At 56.9% G+C, this 20,239-nt stretch overlaps 1 protein-coding gene and 1 long non-coding RNA gene across 5 annotated transcripts in view; one reads left to right on the forward strand and one right to left on the reverse strand.

The window, feature by feature from the left end:
* The window catches only part of PEBP4 (phosphatidylethanolamine binding protein 4), a 185,561-nt gene that overhangs the window by 11,826 nt on the left and 153,496 nt on the right, over window positions 1-20,239 (reverse strand). For all 4 annotated transcript variants that reach the window (XM_045535351.1, XM_045535352.1, XM_045535349.1 and 1 more), the window contains exon 5: window positions 1,171-1,216. In XM_045535351.1, the coding sequence (XP_045391307.1) occupies window positions 1,171-1,216 (46 nt within the window). The remainder of the gene's footprint in view (window positions 1-1,170; window positions 1,217-20,239) is intronic.
* Window positions 4,068-19,548, forward strand: LOC123626411. The gene is made up of 3 exons (XR_006730847.1): window positions 4,068-4,080; window positions 4,804-4,898; window positions 19,504-19,548. It is a non-coding gene; the product is annotated as an uncharacterized LOC123626411 (long non-coding RNA).

Here is a 20,239-nt window from a genome sequence, read left to right on the forward strand (position 1 = left end):
GCATATTGCATGCTGCCAAAGCCTGGTGACCACGGTTCGGTGCGGACACTTCTGACGTGAGGACTCATAGGTTCTGTGCAATCGGGAATCCGTCCTCAGGGGAGAGGGGGACTGACCCCCTCGCTGGGGCTCTCCTGAAGACCCTCGCTTGGAAACCTCCAAAGGTAGAAACGTGAGGTCTGAGGAGGGGAAGGGGTTCCACGTGCTGAGCCTCCGTCCCGGGCCAGGCCCTGGGCTACCTGCCTCCACATACGATGTCTTTTTCATCCTCCCCACAACTCGCTAAGGTGGGTGTGATCTCCATTTTTTGGATGAGGAAACTGAGGCTCTGAGGGGTTAAGCCAGGCTGACAGGAAGTGTTTGTGCTGGGATTTGAACCTAGGCCTCTCTGTGCCCAAGCCCACGCTGCCTCGCCAGACTGTGAGGCCGAGTTTGGTGCCCAGGCCTTTGCCAGGGGCCAGCTCAGCATCTGACAATCCCCTTTAGAGTTGAGGGCATATTTGGGGGAGGGGAGCTGAGAGGGAGGGGAGCTGGGGGGAGGATGGGGCGGGAAGAGGTTGCGAGCTTTCCAGCAGACAGACCCTGCATTGTGATGCCAGCTCCACCCCTCACCAGCAAGCTGTGTGACAGGGGCAGGTTGGTCTATCTATGCCTCAGTTTCGTTCTCTTTAAAATGGAGACATTGATGACAGTGACCTTAAGAGGCAGTTGTGGAGATGACATCAGGGTGTACAAGAAAACTCTTGGGTTGGGTTTGCACATTGTGAAGCAGCAATATGAAGTTACATTGTCAAGATTTTTTTTTTTTTTTTTTTGAGACAGGGTCTAGTTCTGTCACCAAGGCTGGGGTGCAGTGGTGTGATCATAGCTCATTGCAGCCTCAAACTCACGGGCTCAAGTGATCCACCTGCCTCAGCCTCCCGAGTAGCTGGGAGGGACTACAGGTGTGCCATGACACCCAGCTATTTTTTAGACTTTCTTGTAGAGATCGGGTCTGGCTGTGTTGCCCAGGTTGGTCTCTATCTCCCTGGGCTCAAGCGATCCTCCTGCCTCGGCCTCCCAAAGTGCTGGGATTACAGCCATGAGCACTGCACCGGCCTGCATTCAAGATTCTTGGGGTCGTCACTGATGCCCTGGCTAGGGGCAGGGGCGCTGGAGGGTCTTACTTACCTGTTAACTCCTTGCCCTGAATGTTCCCTGTCTTCATGTCAGAGCCCTGAAATAAGAGACAGACAGGGCCGTGGGTTACTCCTGGGCACACTTCAGTCTTGCTAAGGGGGTGGGATGGAAGAGGGGGAGGACGTATGGCTGCTCCTGGGGGATGGGGCTGTGGGGTTTTGGGATGGGTACCTCAGGGGGTCTAGGGAGAGGGGACACACAGAGATGTTGCTGAGGGTGGCCTGGAGGTGAGGATGGACCATGCAACCTCTGGGCAGTCCTGATGTCACGCTTCCCAAAGGGCTGCCCTGTGATCACCATCTGCGCCCGAGACGGCACAGGACGTAATGTCAACCTGCGGGGTCTGGTCAGATCTAAGGGAGGCGCTGACGGTTGCTAATCAGCCCATCCTCTCAGGCGGGAGGATTCAGCTCTCTTTGGAGCCTTTAGAACCGCGGTTCCCCATCCCCAGGCTGCGAACGGGTGCTGGTCCGCGGCCTGCTAGGAACCGGGCCGCAGGGCAGGAGGTGAGCTGTGGGTGAGTGAGCAAGTGAGGCTTCATCTGTATGTACAGCCGCTCCCCATCGCTCACATCGCTGCCAAATCTTCCCGAAACCATCCCCTGCCCACCCTGTGCCAGGTCCATGGAAAAATTGTCTTCCATGAAACTGATCCCTGGTGCCAAAAAGGTTGGGGACCCCTGCTTTAGAACATTAGGCCAGTGGCGGGAGGAGCTTCTGCCCCCACCCCCTCCAGCTGACTCAGCCCACAACCCCGGGGCAGTTTCTTTGGCCACTGGGACAGCCTCAGTTTCCCTCCTTCTACTCCTCCCCTCCCTCCTCCCCTCCTCTCAGTGTCTGTGGGATAATGAGGTGATCCTGGGGGCGGGTGCTAATTATTGTTTGTGCAGGACCGGGAGATGCTCGGATGAAAGGACTGGAGCCAGGGCCCTGGGTCCGTGCCAGGGCTTGGGGCCCCAGGCCATGCCAGGGACCCTGCGGCCCCTAGGTGTGGAGTTTTATAGCCTTAATGAAGGTGATTAGCGTGGCTCTTAACTGAGTCTGCCAACACCTAACTGTGCCCTGGCCACCTTTCCCCCAAGCCTCCCAGAGGTGCTCTCGGGGTGGTGGGAGGATGGGGAGAGTGTGAGCAGTGGGTGGGGGGGGAGGAGGGGGGAGGCTGGGGGAGGGACAGGCCCAGCCCATAGATTGGGGCTTCCTTTTTACAGAACCGGAGCCCCACCTGCCCATCCCAGAACCCACTTGGTCTCCTCCCCTTTGGGCTGCAGCTTGTCTGCTACTGCGCTCACTTTCGTCCCCTTTCCCCGGGCTGGTTCCTACGGGTCCAGGTCCCCTCTGGCTGGGAGAAGGGGCAGGAGGCTGGGGAAGGGTGGACACCTCCCCATGAGAGCCCCTCATACTTTGTTTTCTTCCCTGATGTGGGTGAGATCTCTTTTCTTTAACATCCTTGCATTCTCCCTAACCCCGCTGTCAGGTCGGGAACAGCCGGGCAGCCTTCGAATTCAGTCCCCCCACCCCTGACAGCGGTGCACAGCGACTCTGCCTTGCCCCTCTCTCAGTGTAGTCCCCTGCCCCCTGCCCCCGCCCCCATTTCAGGCCTGGCATTACCCAGGCTGGCATTGTCCAGGCCCAGGTGTGGCCAGGGGCTGAGAGGCTGGGCCTGGGATAAGGACTTGGGCTTGTGGGTGGAAGCCCCTCCTTTCCATGCCCATCTCTTCCAGCACAGGAGGTGAGGACCCAGCAGAGGCCTAGCAGCCCTGCTCTCCCCAAACAGCTCTTTTCTGGCCGCCCTAGCAAGACACGGTCCGGGGGCTGCGCCCAGGGAAGCCCGGCCCAGCCCCAGCTGCTCCGGGCTCCTCAGCCTCCCCTCCTTCCTTTCCAAGTCAGCCCAGCCAGCGGTTTGTTTAAACAAAACAATAGCAACTTAGGCTGGCTGTTTCTTCCCAATTCCCCAGGGCTTGGGTCCCACCCAGAGAGAGGCCAGGGAGGGGGTGAGGGTGGGGGCTGGGGCCCGGCAGGTCAGGGAGTGGGTTTGTGCTGAGCGGAGCCGGCTGGAAAGTCTGATGTGCAGGCCCGGTCAGGGTGGGAAGGCTGTCCCTCCCCGCCCTCCACCCCGGGAGCTTGTTCTCACCAGCTGGGGCCAGCTTGGCAGAGACCGCGCAAACCCCTGGGTTGGGTTCACGAGGCGAGCCACCCGCCCTCCTGCCGCCGTCCCCAGCAACCCTGCTGACCCTGTGCTTGACTGGGCACTGACGGCACTTAGGCTGTTCAGCCCCCATCCCCAGCTGGTCCCGTGCACAGGCACTGGTCCTTATGGCGGGAAGCACAGGAGAGGACACGGTGGTAGTTTCTGAGGAATCTCCATACTGTTTTCCATAGAGGCTGCCCTAATTTGCAGTCCCACCAACAGTGTGTAAGCCTTCCTTTCTCTCTGCATCCGTGCCAGCATCTGTTGCTTTTTGACTTTTTAATAATGGCCATTCTGACTGGGGTAAGGTGGTATCTCACGGTGGTTTTAATTTGCATTTCCCTGATGATTAGCAATGTTGAGCATTTTTTCATGTTTGTTGGCCATTTGTCTATCTTCTTTTGACAAACTTCGGTTCGTGTCTTTTGGCCACTTTTTAATGGGGTTGTTTTTTTCCTGCTGATTTGAGTTCTTTGTATGTACTTGAGTTTTTGACTGTCTCCCTAACTCCTGAGTTGTTCAAGGGTCAAATGCAATTACAAAAATGACAAATCAGCATGGATGTAGCTGGACAGCGATCCGACCGACTGATGTCACAACGTCCCGTGCATGGGAAGGGCAGAGGTCGTTAGCCCCATCGGACTGGAAAGAAACCAGAGAAGCTCCAGCCTCCTGCCTGTGTTTGCAGCCCGTGAGATGCTTGGCACACAGTGGGTGCGGTACACATTGTGGGCACCCTGGCCTGTCCCCTGGCCCTTGCCACTTCAGTCAGTCCCACTTCCAACGTCTATCCTTTGTGTCACCATAGGGACAGCCAAGAGAGCTGCATTTTCTGAGGTCTTTCATAGACTTGAGGGTCCAGAGACACCACTCTCTCGCCCTGGGGAGTCCCTTAGGTAAAGGCTCTTTGGCTGGAGGTGGGGACGGGGCCGGCTCGTGGCTGGTCTCTGTAGGGATGCTGGCGTAGTCCCCTCATTCTCCTTCAATTACCTGCAGGCAAATGCCCGTCTACGTGGGCGTTTGCCAAGGCCCCAGGTACTCAGGCTCGCTGTCCCCCAGAGCACAGGGGGGACTCAGCAGCCCATTTCCTCGAGCAAGGGAGATGATTTAATCTCTTCCCCCACCTCTTCCCATTTGGACAGGAGGATTCAATCACTTCTGCCTGGCTGCAAACTCCTGTCCGAGTGGGAAGTTTCACTTTTGGATCCCTTGGGGCGGGGATGAGGTGGGGTGGGAGGATGGCCATCAGAAGAGTCCCTAACTGGAAAGGAGAGGCACAGAAAGGTGTTGTGGAGAAGATAAGGGGGAGTGGAGGGAGAAATGAGCAAAACAGAGCACATGGGGGAAATGGGAAAAAAAAAAAAGGAAAATAGAAACAGAGTTCCAAGCTCTCTGACACTGGCACCAAACGAGAAAGCTCCTTGCTGTTTTGCACAGCTGCCTGCAAGCTGCCAAGTGGCAAAGGATCCAGGAAAAGGCACAGGATTGGAAAGTGCTACCCAGCAATCTGTGTATTCTGCAATTAACAAAGGGTAAGTGAGTGGAAGGCCTGACAGCTCCCAGGCTCTGAGATCCCCAGGGGCCGCGGCTGCCAGGCCGCCTAATGCCAGCCTGGAGAGGACCCAGCCCGGGAGACTGGGGCCTGCTCCTGGGGGAGGGCTTCCAGTCAATTAACCCCATGGCCTGCTCTTCTGCCCTGGGGCTGGGGAAAAGAGGGACGGCCACCGAGGTGGGTGGAAAGAAGTCCGTGGGAAGTGTTAGGAAGGAGACACAGACCTGAGCCCTCCTGGGAGCTAAGCACTTCTAGACTCCAGGGTAGAGAATGGCCAATTATTTTGTGCACCAGTTTCCCTCAAGAAATGTCAACATCAAAGACCTGATAGGCCTCTTCCTGGCACCTTTATGGGCAGTGGGGGCAGCATGGTGAATACTGTCTTTAGGAGATGCCAACGGAATGGACGGGCAGCAGAGCCTGGTGTCCTGGCACAGATTGGCAACAGGACCCCTGGGTTTTGATTCCTAGTTTGGCTTCAGATCTGGAGTTGGTCACTTCCCCAGGTCTCCAGATGCCAAGGTAGGGTGGAGTGGGGTGTGGCTGAGGGAGAATGATTTGCTTCTTGGAGGAGGTAGTTGCCCAGGATGACAGGAGCTTCACCCAGAGCCTCAGCACCCTCCACGACACTGGGTTAAGAGGGAAGATGTCCCAAGGCCAAGGTCAAGGCTGTCTGTGGCTTAAAAAGTATAGGCTGTCCAGGCCCTTTGTCCCAGGCAACGTGGAAGTATGTGTGGCTGCTGAGTAAGTCACAGTGTCTTGTACCTCTGCGTATTGATGGTACCTAGCACGGATCTAGCACGGAGTTGGCCCTGAGGAATGATGGCCGGGGAGCGGGGCAGATGAATGAATGTGTTGGAGATGGAAATGTAAACAAGACACAGTTCATGGGATCAAGGAGCTCATGGCCTAGTGGGGCAGACGGGTTAACAAAGAAAGACTATCACACGCCTAGGTGAGGTCTGATGGGCACTGCTGGGGAGCACAGGTGAAGGAAGATGTGACCGCTTGGGGGTGGTGATTGTAGAAAGCTGTTGAAAGGAAGGGATACTTTGGGCCTTGAAGGATGTGTAGGAGATTTTCAGTTCTCCAGTGGACAAGACAGGGGAAGGAAGGAGCAGCTTAAGTTGAGGAAGCTGCCTAAGCAACGTATCAACGTGTAAAGGAGATATGAGGAGGTTTCGAATGACTTGGCAGCCTGCTGCAGCCAGAAGCAGCACGTGTGACTGCAAGAGCCTCAAGATAAGGCTGGAATCCCGGCTGGGGTGAGGCTCCAACGCAGGCAATGCCTCTGATTTCGGAGGGTCCACGGATCCCGAGCAAGGCCTTTTCTGTCTTCCAGATGCTCAGGAACTGTGTCCCGGGAGGGTCAACGGAGGAGGCTGGCTGAGCTGCCTCTCCAGTCCAGAAAGGATGTGGGTGGGGCCGGGCTTTGGGACACTGGCCATGTGGCAGGTCAGAGCAGGATGCAGCTGAATTTCATCATTACCAGCCTCACTCAGAGCAGTGAGTCTGGGACCCCTGACCCTGAGCACCTCCCTTTTACAAACAGTAACCTTTTGTTTCAGGTCATAAAAGGACTATAGGTTGTTCATTATATTATGGAAAACATCTAAACCAGAGAAAAGCACTAGAAAGAAAAAGAATCCCCTGGATCAACCACACAGAGATAACTGCCCTGAGAACCTCCTTCCTTTGCATCTGGGTTCTAAAGCTTCTTGTCACACAGGTGCCAGCTTGGAGCCCCTGGCCCCTCTGGGACCTGCACTGTCTGGGACCCCTGTCTGTCTGCTCTCGGGGACCTTTTGCCTGGGGAAACTTCCTGAGTTACTTTCAGTCCCTGGAGCTCAGGGAGTGGGTTGAGCCACAGGAAACTGCGGCACCACCTCCCTTTGACACTTGCCTGTGCCAAAGAACGGGTCACTCATTCTCTGGATGTGGCCCAGGGGGAGGGGGGAGAGGGAGGGTGGGAGGAAGGAAAGGGATAAAGGACACAAGGTATGGTTTTATCAAACCTGTTCCACTTAGAAGTAGACAAGAAAGAGTAAGATATATTGAAGGAAAATATCAAAAGTTGGTACTTAAATATGATTACCATGCACTGGTGTCAGTTTAGACTAAAGGCTGCTCTTTCTAGATGCTCAGCACAAAAGTTGAAGCTTCTGGTAACAACATCAGGTCACCTACATGCCTCAGTTATCGGAACCATGTACGGGGTTCGGTATCTGCATAAATACATTTCCCTGACATCTTGAATCTTATATTTTTAGCTTCCCAATTCCTTTTATCTTAACTATTTTGGACAGCCCTCTTCTTAGAACATTAGTTCTTGTCTTCTTAAACATACTACACCGGGGCATACCTTATGTCATTTTCAACACCATCGTGGCTGTCACAGTGAATGCCAATTGGACGCTTTACTGTGCGGCCCCAGACTGCAATGCTGAAAAGCAAATAAAGAGAACGGGCCGTGCAGCCTTCCACCGGCTCCAGCCTCCTTAGGGGCCGAGAAGTCACTGTTTATGTAGCAGTCACCACGCAAGGACAGGGGTGGCACCTCTCGGGGGGCGTGTGCTGTGTGTTAGGCGTCTCGCCAGCGTCTTCACATGAGTTCACTCACTCTGGTCTCTGCCCTCCAGGAGATTCCCCCGCTAAGGTGCAGGGCCCCCCAACTTGGAGGGCAGAGCCCGCTGCCCCGCTGGAGGAGCTGTGCTCCAGGGGCTGGTTTCTGGCAGCCACGGGAACTGGGGAAAGGCAGCCGTCCAACTGGAGCAGCCCCACTTGAGGAGCGACTCGCGTCTGACACAGCCGTTCTCCTACAGGGCAGCCTGGGCTTCAGTCCAATGTCATTACCAATTAGCTGCATGACTTTGAGCAAGACACTTAATTTCACAGCGTCTCGGTTTCCATACCTATAAAGTGGCGATAAGGATACCTGTCCTGGTTTCCTCACAGAGTTGCTGTGAAGACGCAATTAGGAAATGGAATGTTCTAAAGGCCCACAGCGCTGTCCCAGTGTAAGGGTCATCACTGAGCCGAGCTCCCAGCTGAACTCTGGAGTGAAAGGCCCGGTGGCTGCCAGGGTGGGGGGTGGGGATGGGGACGCTGCCTCCGTCCAGTCTCAGAGCCCGGGGACCCATCCTGCGAAGTCCCCTGGCAGGGCCAGCCTCATGAGGCTAATGGCTGTGCCGTGGGCTTGGAGGTTACTCAGCTGTGAACGTGGGGCCTGTCCCGCTGGGCCTGCACTCACCCAGGGTGCGAGGAGCGAGTGGCACATCATGTTTATTAATATGCCTTGATGAGGGGCATTAATATCTCTTAATGACACCATCTGAGCCCAGCCTCCTTCCTTCTCTCGCTCCCTTTCTCTCTCCCTCCATCCCATGGAGACACACACTCTAACAGTCCCGGGGCACACAGAGGTGGCCCAGGAGCAAGAGCTGTTGCCCCAGGAGCAGGGGCCTGGAATGGGGGTCTCGCCTCAGCGATCAGACAGGGCATCCCGGGTGGGGAGCAAGGAGGACGCCGCTGGTGCTGCTGTCAGGTGGAAACTTGGCCAGAAAGTGCTTGGTGATGGGAGCAAGTGAGCACAACAGTGGCAGGACTTTTCCAGAACCGGTGGGAATGGGAGTGGCGGAGGGTCAGACAGGAGAGGCTGGGGCTGCATCTGAGAGGGCCGGGGCCGGGGGAGCCCGAGTCACACACATCACGCACCCACACACATCCACACACTCCTCTCCCGGGCAGCCTTTCACTGCGCGTGTCAGGGGCTGAGCGTGGTGGGGAGCACCGGGGAAGGGGCAGGTGGGAAGGAGGTCGGTGGCGAGGCTGAAGCTGGGGCCATGGGATTAGGCAAAGCGGGTGTGGGACTCTCCAGGCCCCTGGCAGGGGACCAGGACAAACAGATGACTGGTTAGGGCCAAGGGCTGTGAATAAGGTCTGAGACCTGGGGGGCTGTGCTGGAGGGGAGGGGAGAGGAGACAGTCCACCAGGAGGCTGGCGGGTATGTAGGAGGCAAGACACAACAGTCAGGAGAAGGTGCAGTTAATCCCTAAAACAAACAGGGCTTGGGAAACTGCACCCCAAGCCGGGAGGAGGGAGCTGCAGGGCTAACTCCTCAGCCCAGGCCCTATCTCTGCACATCTCTCATCTCCAGCACCCAGTCTTTCTGGCTGGGTGGCTGCACCCCCAGGAGGGGTGAAAGGGCGGAACTGGGAGGCCAGGGCGCTGGCAGAGGCAACCCCACCAGACCCTGGCTGCCGGATGAGCAGGGGGCGCCGGTGACCAGAATCCCACACCCCTGGACTCCCGGGGTAGCTATGCTTGCAGGGGGGCTCCCCCAGTTTTGCCGAGCATCTGGATCAGCCATCTCCTCTTGCCCCTGGCTCTAGCAATCCTTCCTTGTCCCCTCTATCTGGCTAAGAGGTGCCCCTTAGCCCCCGCCCACTACCCATCCTGCTCTCTGCTGCCAACCAGGAAAGGGGCTATTCTGCCCTCCCCCACCCAGTGCCATCTGTGAGATGAGGCCAGGACTGGGATGGGGCAGGAGGGGGAGGGGGAAGGAGGGGGCCGTTGGAAGAAGTGGGGAGCAGCAGGTGGGGGTCAGATTCCCGGGGTCTGTTCTCTGCTTTGTCTCTATCCTTCGGCCTGTGTTAGGTTTCCATGCTCAGCTCTGGTGGGGAGACAAAGTATAATCCACGCTTTTGTGCCTCTTCTAGCCCTCCCACAACGGGCCCAGGCCTGGGGCTGCCCTGTGCAAAAGAAGGAAGGAGAAGAAGGGACTCTCTGGAAGAAAGGTCAGGAACGTTGAACAAGAAAAGATGCTGGCAAGATCTGGCGGCTCCGTGAACCCCTGTGCTCGTTAGGAAGTGTGACAATAGCAGGAACAGTCTAAGTCCCACTCAAACCATGTCCTGCTCTTTCCAGAGGCACCGACAGTGAGCCTGGCCCCAGTGCCCGGGCCCTGCTCCCGGAGTCGGGGCCTCAGAGCAGCAGCACCTGGGGGCTCATTAGAAATGCAGAATCTCCACCCTGACCCAGTGAATCAGAGTGTTCCTTTTAACAAGAACGGGAGGTGATTCATACGCACACTATAGTCTGCTCTCAGGACCATCCTGACCTTCCTACCCGATTCCCCTGAGGTGTCTGGGCCAGGGAAGGGGACTGCTCATCAGACCTGTGGTGGCAGCAATGGTGGAAACCATCCGAGCTCTTATTCCTGGCAGTGTCCCCTTCCCTGTCTCTTCCAGACCCTGGAGCACCCGTGGGATCACCCTTCCCCCGTGGCCCTGGCTCTCAGGGACTCGGGGAAGAGATGGGACGAGGAGACAGGGAACTGTGGTTCTCCCCTGTAGCCTGCGGACCAGAGGAGGGCTTGTGGGGCGGCCGGGGTTTGTGGGTGCCAGGGCCCTGGTCCCAGTGGGAGGCCTGCAGCCAGGTGACTTCCTCTGCATTCTCTCCTCAGAGATGCCCAAGCACGCTGGCATCTCTGACAAGCTGCCATCCTCATGGGCCTTGGCAGTGCCAGGGCCGGTGTGGTGGCCTTCGTGTCTCTGCCTGCCTGTGTCAAAACCAGGTACCTTTATCTGCACCAAAGGAAGAGCAAACGTGGCCCACCAGGGCCTTCCGGGGGCAGGGACCAGAGCTTGTTCTCACCCTGTTGTGTCACTTTTTACAGTGCCCAGCAGGCAAATGCCAATCTGGAGAGCTTGTCAATTACAATGAAAAACAACCGAGACTGAGCTCAGTAAACTCCACCCTGAGCTCCCAGTTGCTCCGATGCCTGGAGTGCTTCGGGGACTGACATAACCCCAGGGAGAGGAAGGGAGGTCCTGGCCCGCTCTGGCAGGGCCAGCTGGCTCTGGGTCACTGAGCTGCCCCTTTAGCCGAAGCATGGCTATTGAGGGCGGCTCAGCTGAGCCCCCCAGGCGGCAGGAAGGTTTGTGTGCAGCGGGAGAGCTGGGCTGGGGGCAGGCTGCAGTGCTTGGCTTCCAGCCCCTGCGGGGAACATCGTCAGTCTCAGAGTATGTTGAAATGGGTCTTTGCACAACGCTGAGCAGGGCTCAGGTGACAGTGCCCAGGGGCATGAGGAGATAGGGGGAAAGGGGACAGGGTGACAGCAAGCAGAAGCCCAGAAGGGGTTAAGGAACGGCTGCAGGCCTCCCAGCGTAGGGCTCCCCCTGCCTCCTGATCAAAGCCCACCGTGCTCCAGTCCAGGCAGGGCCCCCATGTGGCTGGGCCTCAGAGGCCTTCCTTCCACCCGAGGAGTCTGGAACGCCAGGCCCATCCCTAGGCTGTGCGGCAGGGAGCCGGGACAAACTTGTCCCCAGAACTTTTTGTTGTGAGCAGTTAATTGCCCTGGCATCTGAGGCTGCGGAGCACACAAGCAAGGGGCCTTTAATGAATGCAAACGACAGCTGATTAATCTGCCAGCTCCGGAGCCCCTGCTCCTCTCTGTGGGGTCTGGCCACGCTCCATTCAGCCTCGAAGGCCTGCACCAGCGGGGTGGGCGCCAACCTATCACCGCGGGCGCTGCTGGCCCTAATGGGGACGAGGGCAAGCCCCTGCCCCTCCTCAGTCCTGTCACACATGAGGTGCTCCCAGGGCTGGCCTGGGACAGTGGGCCTGCCCCCGGTGGACTTTGTCACGGGGTGTTCCCTACAGTGATATGGTCACCTCTGTGGGGACAAGAAGGGGGCAGATTGCAAGGGGAGACCCAACTAGCTGCTCAACGGGATGTGTGTGAAGGGATTGAATTTAGGGGACAAGCGGGGGCACTGCCTAGACAGTGGCAGATGATTTATTTCCCAGTCTCCCCCTGACTGGCCGTGAGAAAGCAGCTGGGTCATCAGCTCATTTGCCTCGTGGGAAAAGGCAGGGAGAGAGGGTTGGGGCTATGAGAGCCCCCTCTTTCTATCCTACTTCACATGTCCTGCCCCGGTCCTGGCTGATGTTAACTCAGCCATATCTCTTGAGCTCCTGCCAGGTGGCACGCTGTGTCCCTGTGAGGGTGGCTTGATGTCTGAAGGGACAGAAGAGTCAGGAGATAAGCACAGTGTGGTGAGCACCAAGAAGAGGAGGGGGGAGGACTTCCTGGAGGCGGCTGCACGGGCTCTCCACCAGCTAGTGGGGCTTGGGAAGAACTGTATGCTGGGATGGCACAGCCCCCATATGCCAGACTCTGGCTACCAGGCCTGGGCTCTGAACAGGGCCTCCCTGTCCCCAAGAAGCCCCAGGCCCCTATCACATCCTCCTTGAGCTAGTGGACCCTCCCCTTGGGGGGTGGGGCAGTGAGAGTCAGGCCTGGGAGTGGAGGCCATTGACCTTCTCCTGGGTGGGACCCCCTGCCCGGAAGTGGAAGCAGAGCTCCCTTTGGGGGAGAAACTCCCTCCGTTTCTACTGCAATAAACAAGGGGACCGAGCTCTCGCGGAGCCTCTAATGACGGGGTTGGGGTGTAATGAACATCCGTGTGCTCATAAAACAGGCTAATGACAGCCCTCGTTTCAGGGACCCCTTTCATCCCCGCCTTTCCCAAACCAGAAGGGACTGTCCTGGGGGCTGAGGCCTGGAGCCTGGTGGCAGCCACAGACCACAGCTGTTTGGGGTGGGAGCCCACTGGGTCCTGAGCCCAGGCTCCTCAGGAGGCTGCCTTTTCCTCCTCGGCCCTTATCGGGTTGAGACAGCGCGAGGAATTTAGGTCGAGGGCTGACAGCAACCGGCCTTAGGAACTGGGCAGGGGCCGAGGAGGGAGTGAACATACACCCTGATTCCTAAGAACAGTGTCGACACTTGCGACACGTGGAGGCAGAGAAGGAGCATTCATTCAGCACTGCGGCCGCACCACGCCCCCTTCCCCTGCCCAGGTACTGATAGGAGCTCCCTGAATCATCCCAGCCTCCACTCCAACACCTGAGAAGAACTTGACTCTGAGGAGGGCGGGGCTGGCTCGCTGATTCACCAGCAACACCTGTGTTTTGCTTGGGAGGTCTCCCGCTCAGGGACCAGCCAAGCCTGACCCTGTTTGGCTTCTTGGAGCTTGGTGAGATCACAGCCCCGGGGGTTGTGGCTGCAGGCCAGTGTGACCTGCTATGCAGGGAGTATTTTTAAAGAGATACTTGTCCCTGTGTTCCCAGGACTAGCTCCATGGGAGACTCAAGTTGTTCTTTGAATTCTGCCCGTCCCCCTCAATTTAATTGTAGAAATTGGTCAGGGGAACATAAAATCACTTGGGACACAATGTGTACTGGGAATCAACAATCCAATCCACTTGCCATAGACAAGCCCCTGGGAGGTGGCCAGGGGGACTTGGTGACTAATAGCACCTGAGGGAGGTGGGATGGGCAGAATCAGACCCCCTAAGTCCCCTAAAGATGAAGAGACAGGGTCATTTGCTTTCTCCAGAGATCTGGAACTGCCCTAACTGTGGTCTTCTGGTCAGAACCTGGACAGGAGCCAGAGCCACCAAGACAGGGTCTGCCAATGGCAAGAGTCTCCCCATGAGTCAGCCTGCAGCCTCGCTGTTCCCATCCCGCGCTGGCCACCCCTGCCTCCAGGCACTCTGCAGACAGCTGGGGTGAGCGGAGGGCAGAGGATCCCAAGGATGAGGGCTCCTTGTGCCCTAACCAACCTCCCTTCTCCTGTGCTCCCTCCTTGGGGACGATCACCCTCGTAAAATGCAGGACAGACAAAGCATGGGGTACATGTGGCCCCCTATAGGGGCACGATGGTAGGAAAGGAACATTTAGAGAGGCACAGCTCCTAAATCCTTGGTTGGGGAGAGTGGAGAGTAAACAGGCCAGGTGAGTCACTCAGAGGTTGTGTCATGGTAGTTAGACAGTAACAACAACGTCCTAGACCTGCAGCCGGCACTCTCCACTCCGGGTGTCTCAGACACTTGTGCGCCACCGTCCCATTTAACCCTCTTTCGTGAGGAGGCAGAGAGGGCAGAGACATCGCCCCAGTTTGCAGCTGGGGGGTGCAAGCCTTTGAGAGGTTAAGCGACTCGCCCGAGGTCAGAGCTCCAATCTGCTGCAGATCTGCGACTGGAATCCAGGTGTCCTGGCCTGTGATCTGAGTCCTGGTTCAGTCAGTGTACCTCTGCCCGCGCCTCAGAACAAAGGGGCTGTGTTAGGGAATCAGCTCCGAAGGGAAGAGATGATTTCTTTCCCCTTTGGTGGAATTTCTCTGGCGACCCTGGACTTGCTCAAGTTGGGTGGAAGGACCAGTCTAGATCTTCCTAAGTCTCTCCTGGATTATGCCCAGGCCTGGGGGTGGAATGATTTTTTGAGACGGGGCAAGCCACATTCTCCAGCCCCCTCTTGACTTGGGGGAGCCCAGGGCCACGGTGGGGAGGGCTGAGAGGGGAGTGGGCTGTGATGAGTCACCCAGCCTTGGACCCCACAGAGGCATTGGCGACCTGATGGGGGAGTGAGAGCTGGAGGGAGGGAGCCCTGGGGCCCAGTGGCTAGAGGTTTCACCCATCCAAGGCTGGGACCCATCTTCAGGGACTTTGTCTAGCTTCACCAATAAGAGTTGATGAAGTTCCTTATGAGCTTGGCTAAGGACTTTCTCAGTCTCAAGTGCCCTGCTCTGATTCTCTTTATCTTTCCAGCCCAGTTCACACTTCTCTTCCTCCATAAAGCACCCCCCTCAATGGCCCTTCTCCCAGCGCTTCCTCCCCTCTGTGCTTGTCTCTCTGTGATGTGCGCTCCATTCTGCCTAGAACCGCAGCTGTTTGTCCTTCTTCCTCTCCCCCGACTGTGAGCAATCTGAGAGGACCTTGTCCCTGTCCTTGGTCTCCTGCCCATAACTCAGGAGGAAGACACACGGCGTTTGGGGTACGAGGGGAGGAACACACGCACACCGAGAAGCTGCCTTGCCCAGGAGTTCTATATCCCTCGGTGCCCTTAATAACCACAACAGCCCTGCAAGGCAGGAAACTGAGGCTCAGGGAAGGCAGCGCCCCGTCCACGTCATTAGGCGGCAGAGCTGGAATGTAACCCAGGTATTTCTGATTCCGCAGGTGATGCTCCTTGCCAGGCTTGATGATGTCTCTTGAATGTTTGCTTGGAAGAATGTGGGAGAAAGTGACAAAGTGGATTGCTCATGTGTCCATGGAATCGAATCAAAGTGTTGTCCCTTGGTTTGAAAAATGCACCCAACTCACGACAGGGGAAGCCTTTTCACATGACTAGATTCAGCTTTCTTTCTTTTTCTTCCAAGAGACATTTTTTGCTGAAGGGAGCTGTGAGAAGGACATCAGGGTCCTCCCTGTTAGATGTGCCCCCTGAGTGGAAAGGAGCCAGGGGTGTCTCTCTGCCACCCCCGGTGCTCAGGTGTGGAAGCCACATGGGGGTGCAGAGAGCCCAGGGCACAGGGCTGATCAACTCGGAAGCAACCTGGAACCTGTAGGTGTGGAAACCGCCGGATGCTGTCTCTTTGGCCCCTGGCTGGCCGTGGGGTCTGTGATTCTGGGCTCTGGCTCTTCTGCAGTAGGGCGGGGGACAGTGTCAGTCTGCCTGGGTGGGGGCAGCGGGTCAGATTTTTACCAGAGGCTGGGGCTTCTCCCCAACTCTTACTCCAGCCTGTTCTTCCCTGTTCTCTCTCCAGCCTCTCCCCCTTCCCTCCGCTGTTCTGCCCTTCTTCTCTGTCCTTCAAGGGGACCTCAGCCCTCTGTCCGGGAACAGATGTCTTCAGGCCATGTCATCCCCAATCTGTCTCCCCCTAGGTCGGCGCAGTCCAGTACGACATTGTGCGATGGTAGAAATGTTCTCTCTCTGCACTGTCCTGTGGAGCAGCCACCAGCCACCTGCGGCCATCAAACACTTCAGACAGAGGTAGCTAGCGCCACTGAGGAATGGAGTTGTAAAAAAATTATCTAATTCTAATTAATTTAAATTGAAATAGTCATACGTGGCTGTGGCTCCTGTACTGGACAGCAGAGCTCCAGGAGATACCAAGTGTTAGACTCCCAGGAGGTCCCTGGGGGCCCCTACACCCTTCTTGAGGCCCTGCCACCTCCCCCAAACGCCTTTGTGTGGGTCCAGCCCCCATCCCTATCAGGCACCCGTGAGGGGACACGGAGGCCTGGGTTCTAAATAGGACCTGGGTGACCTTGTGCAGGTCACTTGATCTGTGGCCTTAGTGGCCTCTTCTCTAAAATAATGAGGACCATTTCTCGTGAGCCTCAAGGTTTCTGTCTGCTCAGGTCGACGTTCCCTTGGCCAACAGCCTGCTGTGATGGATCTGAGTGAGCCGGTGTGGACAGCAGGGCAGGCGGGCATGCATGCATAAGCGTGTCCGTGTGTGTCGTGGGTGTGCACACGCGTGGTGGGGCCATGGGAGGCAGCAGCGGGGCCCTAGGGGATCCTGCTTATCAGCCTGGCCCTGCCATCCTGAGCAGCCCGAGACTGGGAAAAGGGTTAAAAGCTCCACAGTTAGTGGGAAGGTTGCGGCCTGACTCCAGTCCTGGCAGGCGTTTGCCGGCTGCCTGGCCCGGACTGTTTCAACGATGCCCAGACTTCCTCTTTGGCCATAAAAGTCTCCCGGAAATCCTTCCCACGGAGGCCCCAGGGGCTTTCTCAGGGAATGTGCGAGTGTGTGTGCACAGGCACCGTGGAGCAGGAGCCCTGGCACTGGGGGAGAGGTCTGGCCCCGCTCGGGTGAAGGCAGGAGGAAAGGCTGGTCTTTGCCTGGACTCGGGCTTATGGGGTGCTCAGACCTGTAGTCAACTTGAGCAACTGGGCACACGCACGCACACACATGCACACACGCACACACACACGTATGTGCACACCTGGTATAGGGAGATGTGAGGAAGGCAGACAACTTAGCCATTGCTGCTCTGCCCTCCTGCCAAGCCTCTGCCCGCAGAACAGCTCTCGGGGCCTGGAGGGAGGAGGGGGATCCCCCGAGAGAGGGGTCCAAGCCCATGGCTGAGGTCAGATGGGCCATTGAAGACGCCCCCACAGCCAGTGTTTGATGGAACGGAGCCACGTCATGGACAGAAGAGGATGCTTTCTCTTCCTGTTCCAGAAGGTGCCCAGGCCTCGGGGAGCCTGGGTCACAGAACCCGCCCGGCAGAGAGTTGCATCAGAGCGAAACTGCATGCTACTTCCCTGGGGAGAGGGCACTGAGGGCTTGTGATCCTAAGTTTCCAACCTCCGGGTGCTCAGGGTCAAATCCTTGGGCTCCACCCTCTTCTCTCCCTTCTCCAACATTCTCCCGCACCAGACTGAACGTGGTGGGGGTGGTCTCGGGGTGAGTGGAGAGTGGAGGTGCGAGTCAGAGGTCACCAGGCTTTCATCAGCTCTGAGTCAGAGGGAGGGTGGGAAGGTGGGTGGGAGCCACTTCAGGCAGTCCTGGGGTTCCCCGCAAGCAAGAGCACCCTGGGAAAAGAGAGCCCTCCCGAAAGCTGTGAAGCTCCTGACCTGCGGGCCAGGCCTTTTCTCGGCCATCACTAGCACCCCAGGAGAACAGGAGAGGCCACTGCAAGTCTTGGATGATTCAGGAACAGACCTGCCTGGGGGCAGGGAGTTGGCCCAGATGATCCCATGGGTCCCCTCTGAACTCCAGGATTCCAGCCAGAGGCCTCACCACCTTGACCTTCTTTGCCCTGTGGGCCCAGATGGCTCCACTGAGAGTTTGGGTGGTCCCACTGTTGGGACTGGGATCATGGGACTGAGACGGGTGTGGGGATACGGGTACAGGAGAGGGCAGCCCTCACAGTTTTCATGGAGTCTCTGCATTTGCTCCAGAGTTCTTGTGTCCCTGGAAGTAGGAAGGAGAATGGGGATGGCTGGAAAGGGCTGAAAGTTGCTGTTTGGTTCTGCGAGGTCCTGGCAAGGAAGCCGTGGGATGTGTTCTCCTTTCTCATAGCTGGCAGCCCTGGCTTCCCATGATACAGGGACCAGGAGGCTGAGGCCTGGCTGCTTGGAACACCCCCCCCCCCACCTGTCTGTGTGGACCTCTCTGTAGCTCTTCTCCCTGCAGCTCTGTGAGCAAGAGGTCCCCTTGGTGTAAGGTCAGCCCTAGGTGCACAACTGCCTTCTGGGATCATGGCCTCCACCTGCCCTGCTGGCGCTGGAGACCCATGCCTGCCCCAGGCCCTGCCTCTACGCCTCTCCTCCCTCCCTGGGCAGGGTCACCACCTAGGGCACGGCCACCAGACATAGCACGTGGATCAACTCTCTGAGATGGGCCCTGTTTGCTCTCTGTCTGAACAGGACATTGCCTCTCCTTCCCGTCCTTTGAGCAGGTTCCCCCTCCAGGTGTGTAGCTGCAGACAGCCATGGAGGCACAGGTGAGCCACGGATGCTGAAGCCACCAGGGAGGCCAGCAATCCTTGAGCCAGGTCCACCCGTGCTTTTCACAGAGGAGCAAATTCAGGGCCACGGCGTCCACGGGACCAGTTATAGACAGCAGCGCGGGTCTAGAACCTACTTCTCCTGACTCCCAGTTTGCAGTAATTCTTTATAATGAATTAATACTTTCATTTTCCTAGGGACTTGGATGTACACCGGGCTGGAACTGGGAAAAATTTATATGGGTAGAATTTTTTCTTCTTCTAAAATCCAGGTGGCTGGTTCTGGGCACATGGCTGGTGTTTAATAGATATTTGTTGATCGATCTGCTCCTCTGGGACACCTGTCTCACCATCTATGGGAAAGAAAGGGACAGCCCGTGGGAGTCTGGTTATTCCCTCACTCTTATCCTTGCTATTGCCACTCCTGCTGGGCAGTTAGTTAGAAAAGGAAGATGCCAGAAGACCTATTCCCCCATCCCTACGGTCGCACTTGGCTGTCACTTAGCTCCCCTCCTTACTAAGACCGACGTGAAGGAGTTGGTCCATGCTATGCAGCTACCCCGACTGACTGTTAGAGAAATAAACAAGATGTTGTTGTGCCGAGGGGAGAGGGGTTACATCAAAAGTATCTCAGAAAGGAAGAAAGCCAAATTTTTTTTTATATGAGATGCATGGATAGGGGGAGAAAGAGAGAGAGAGAGAGAGAGGAAAAAAGATGCCTGGGTAATTAACTTAATAGGTTTCTTAAAGAATGCCCTTGTGAGTGATGTTCAACACAGTCAAGTGTTGACAAGAAGGCATTGAACTTGACGCCCACGGAGCGGGCAGAAGCATGCTCTCGGCTCCGACACACCTTTGTCTGAAACTTGTAGTAAAACTCAGCGCTGGGTTGTGAAATCTGTCCCAGAAAACCCATGCTGCAGGGGTTCCGAGGTCAAGCCCCCTGATTCTAGGGAGGGTCGGGGTGGGCGAGGGTGGCCACCCTGAACTAAGATCCCACGAGCAGGAGCGCAGGGGTCAGGTCCTCCACTCAGCAGACCAGAGATGCTGTCACGGCTGTGAGATCAGGGAGCTTCGAGGGCTCCCAAGACAGCCTGCCACTCTCGAGGGTGTCAGAAGGAAGCTCTGTCCCTTCCTTCCAAGCCCCAGATGCCTTGGGGGAACTTGGGTCTGATGCCCAGGAACATCTGTGCGATCCTAGGGCTTCCCTATCTTCATGACCTAGGGGGGACTCGAGGTGAATATGAGAATATGGATTTTCCCTTTCTCTTAAATCTGCAGGTGGGGGACAGGCCCAGATCACTGCTGGGCTGGTGGAACAGGCGGCCTTGCCTTGGAGGAGGACGGGTGTGTGTGTTGTGTCTTTACATCTGTATTTACAGAACACTTTGGGCTGCTCTTGGTTGAAACCACAGAAACATAAATTACTGTTCCTAAGACAAAGAGGCGTCTTCTTTGCCAAGCAGCCTGCCTCGGAGGCCCGGGATGAGGACGGGGCTTGGTCTCCTCGCCTACTGCCAGCTTCTCCACCTGCCGCCCTGCCGCCCGGCAGCCGCCCCTCTCGGCATGAGCCGTCCACTCGTCCGTGCTCTCTTGCTGTGACACTAGGCCCAGGCTCATCAGGACATCAGAGTTTTCAGGCTGGGACCTGAATCTCAGCGACTCTGTCACAATCGTGGTGGTCAGATTTGTAAACCGGAAAACACGGTGACACGAATGCCTTTGCAAAGGAACTTTTCTTTCTTAGATACTTAACCAAACACTTTGAAAATAAAGGAAGCTAAGTCTATGCTTAGCTTGGCTGTAGACCCTGAAGCAGCTCATCCTAAGGGAGCGATCTATACGCCCGAACCCACAGCCTTGGCTAATGGGTTTGGGAGAAGGACCAGCTCTGCCCCTCACCTAAAGTCAGACACCCTGGCCACGCATGTCTGCAAATGTGCTGGGGAGAGTGGGGTGCGTCGGAATTTCCCTCATTTACAATGGTGGTCACAGAAGGGAAACCCTCTTGCAACTG

Source organism: Lemur catta, chromosome 22 (genome assembly GCF_020740605.2).
Source record: "Lemur catta isolate mLemCat1 chromosome 22, mLemCat1.pri, whole genome shotgun sequence".
NCBI classification, from domain to species: domain Eukaryota; kingdom Metazoa; phylum Chordata; class Mammalia; order Primates; family Lemuridae; genus Lemur; species Lemur catta.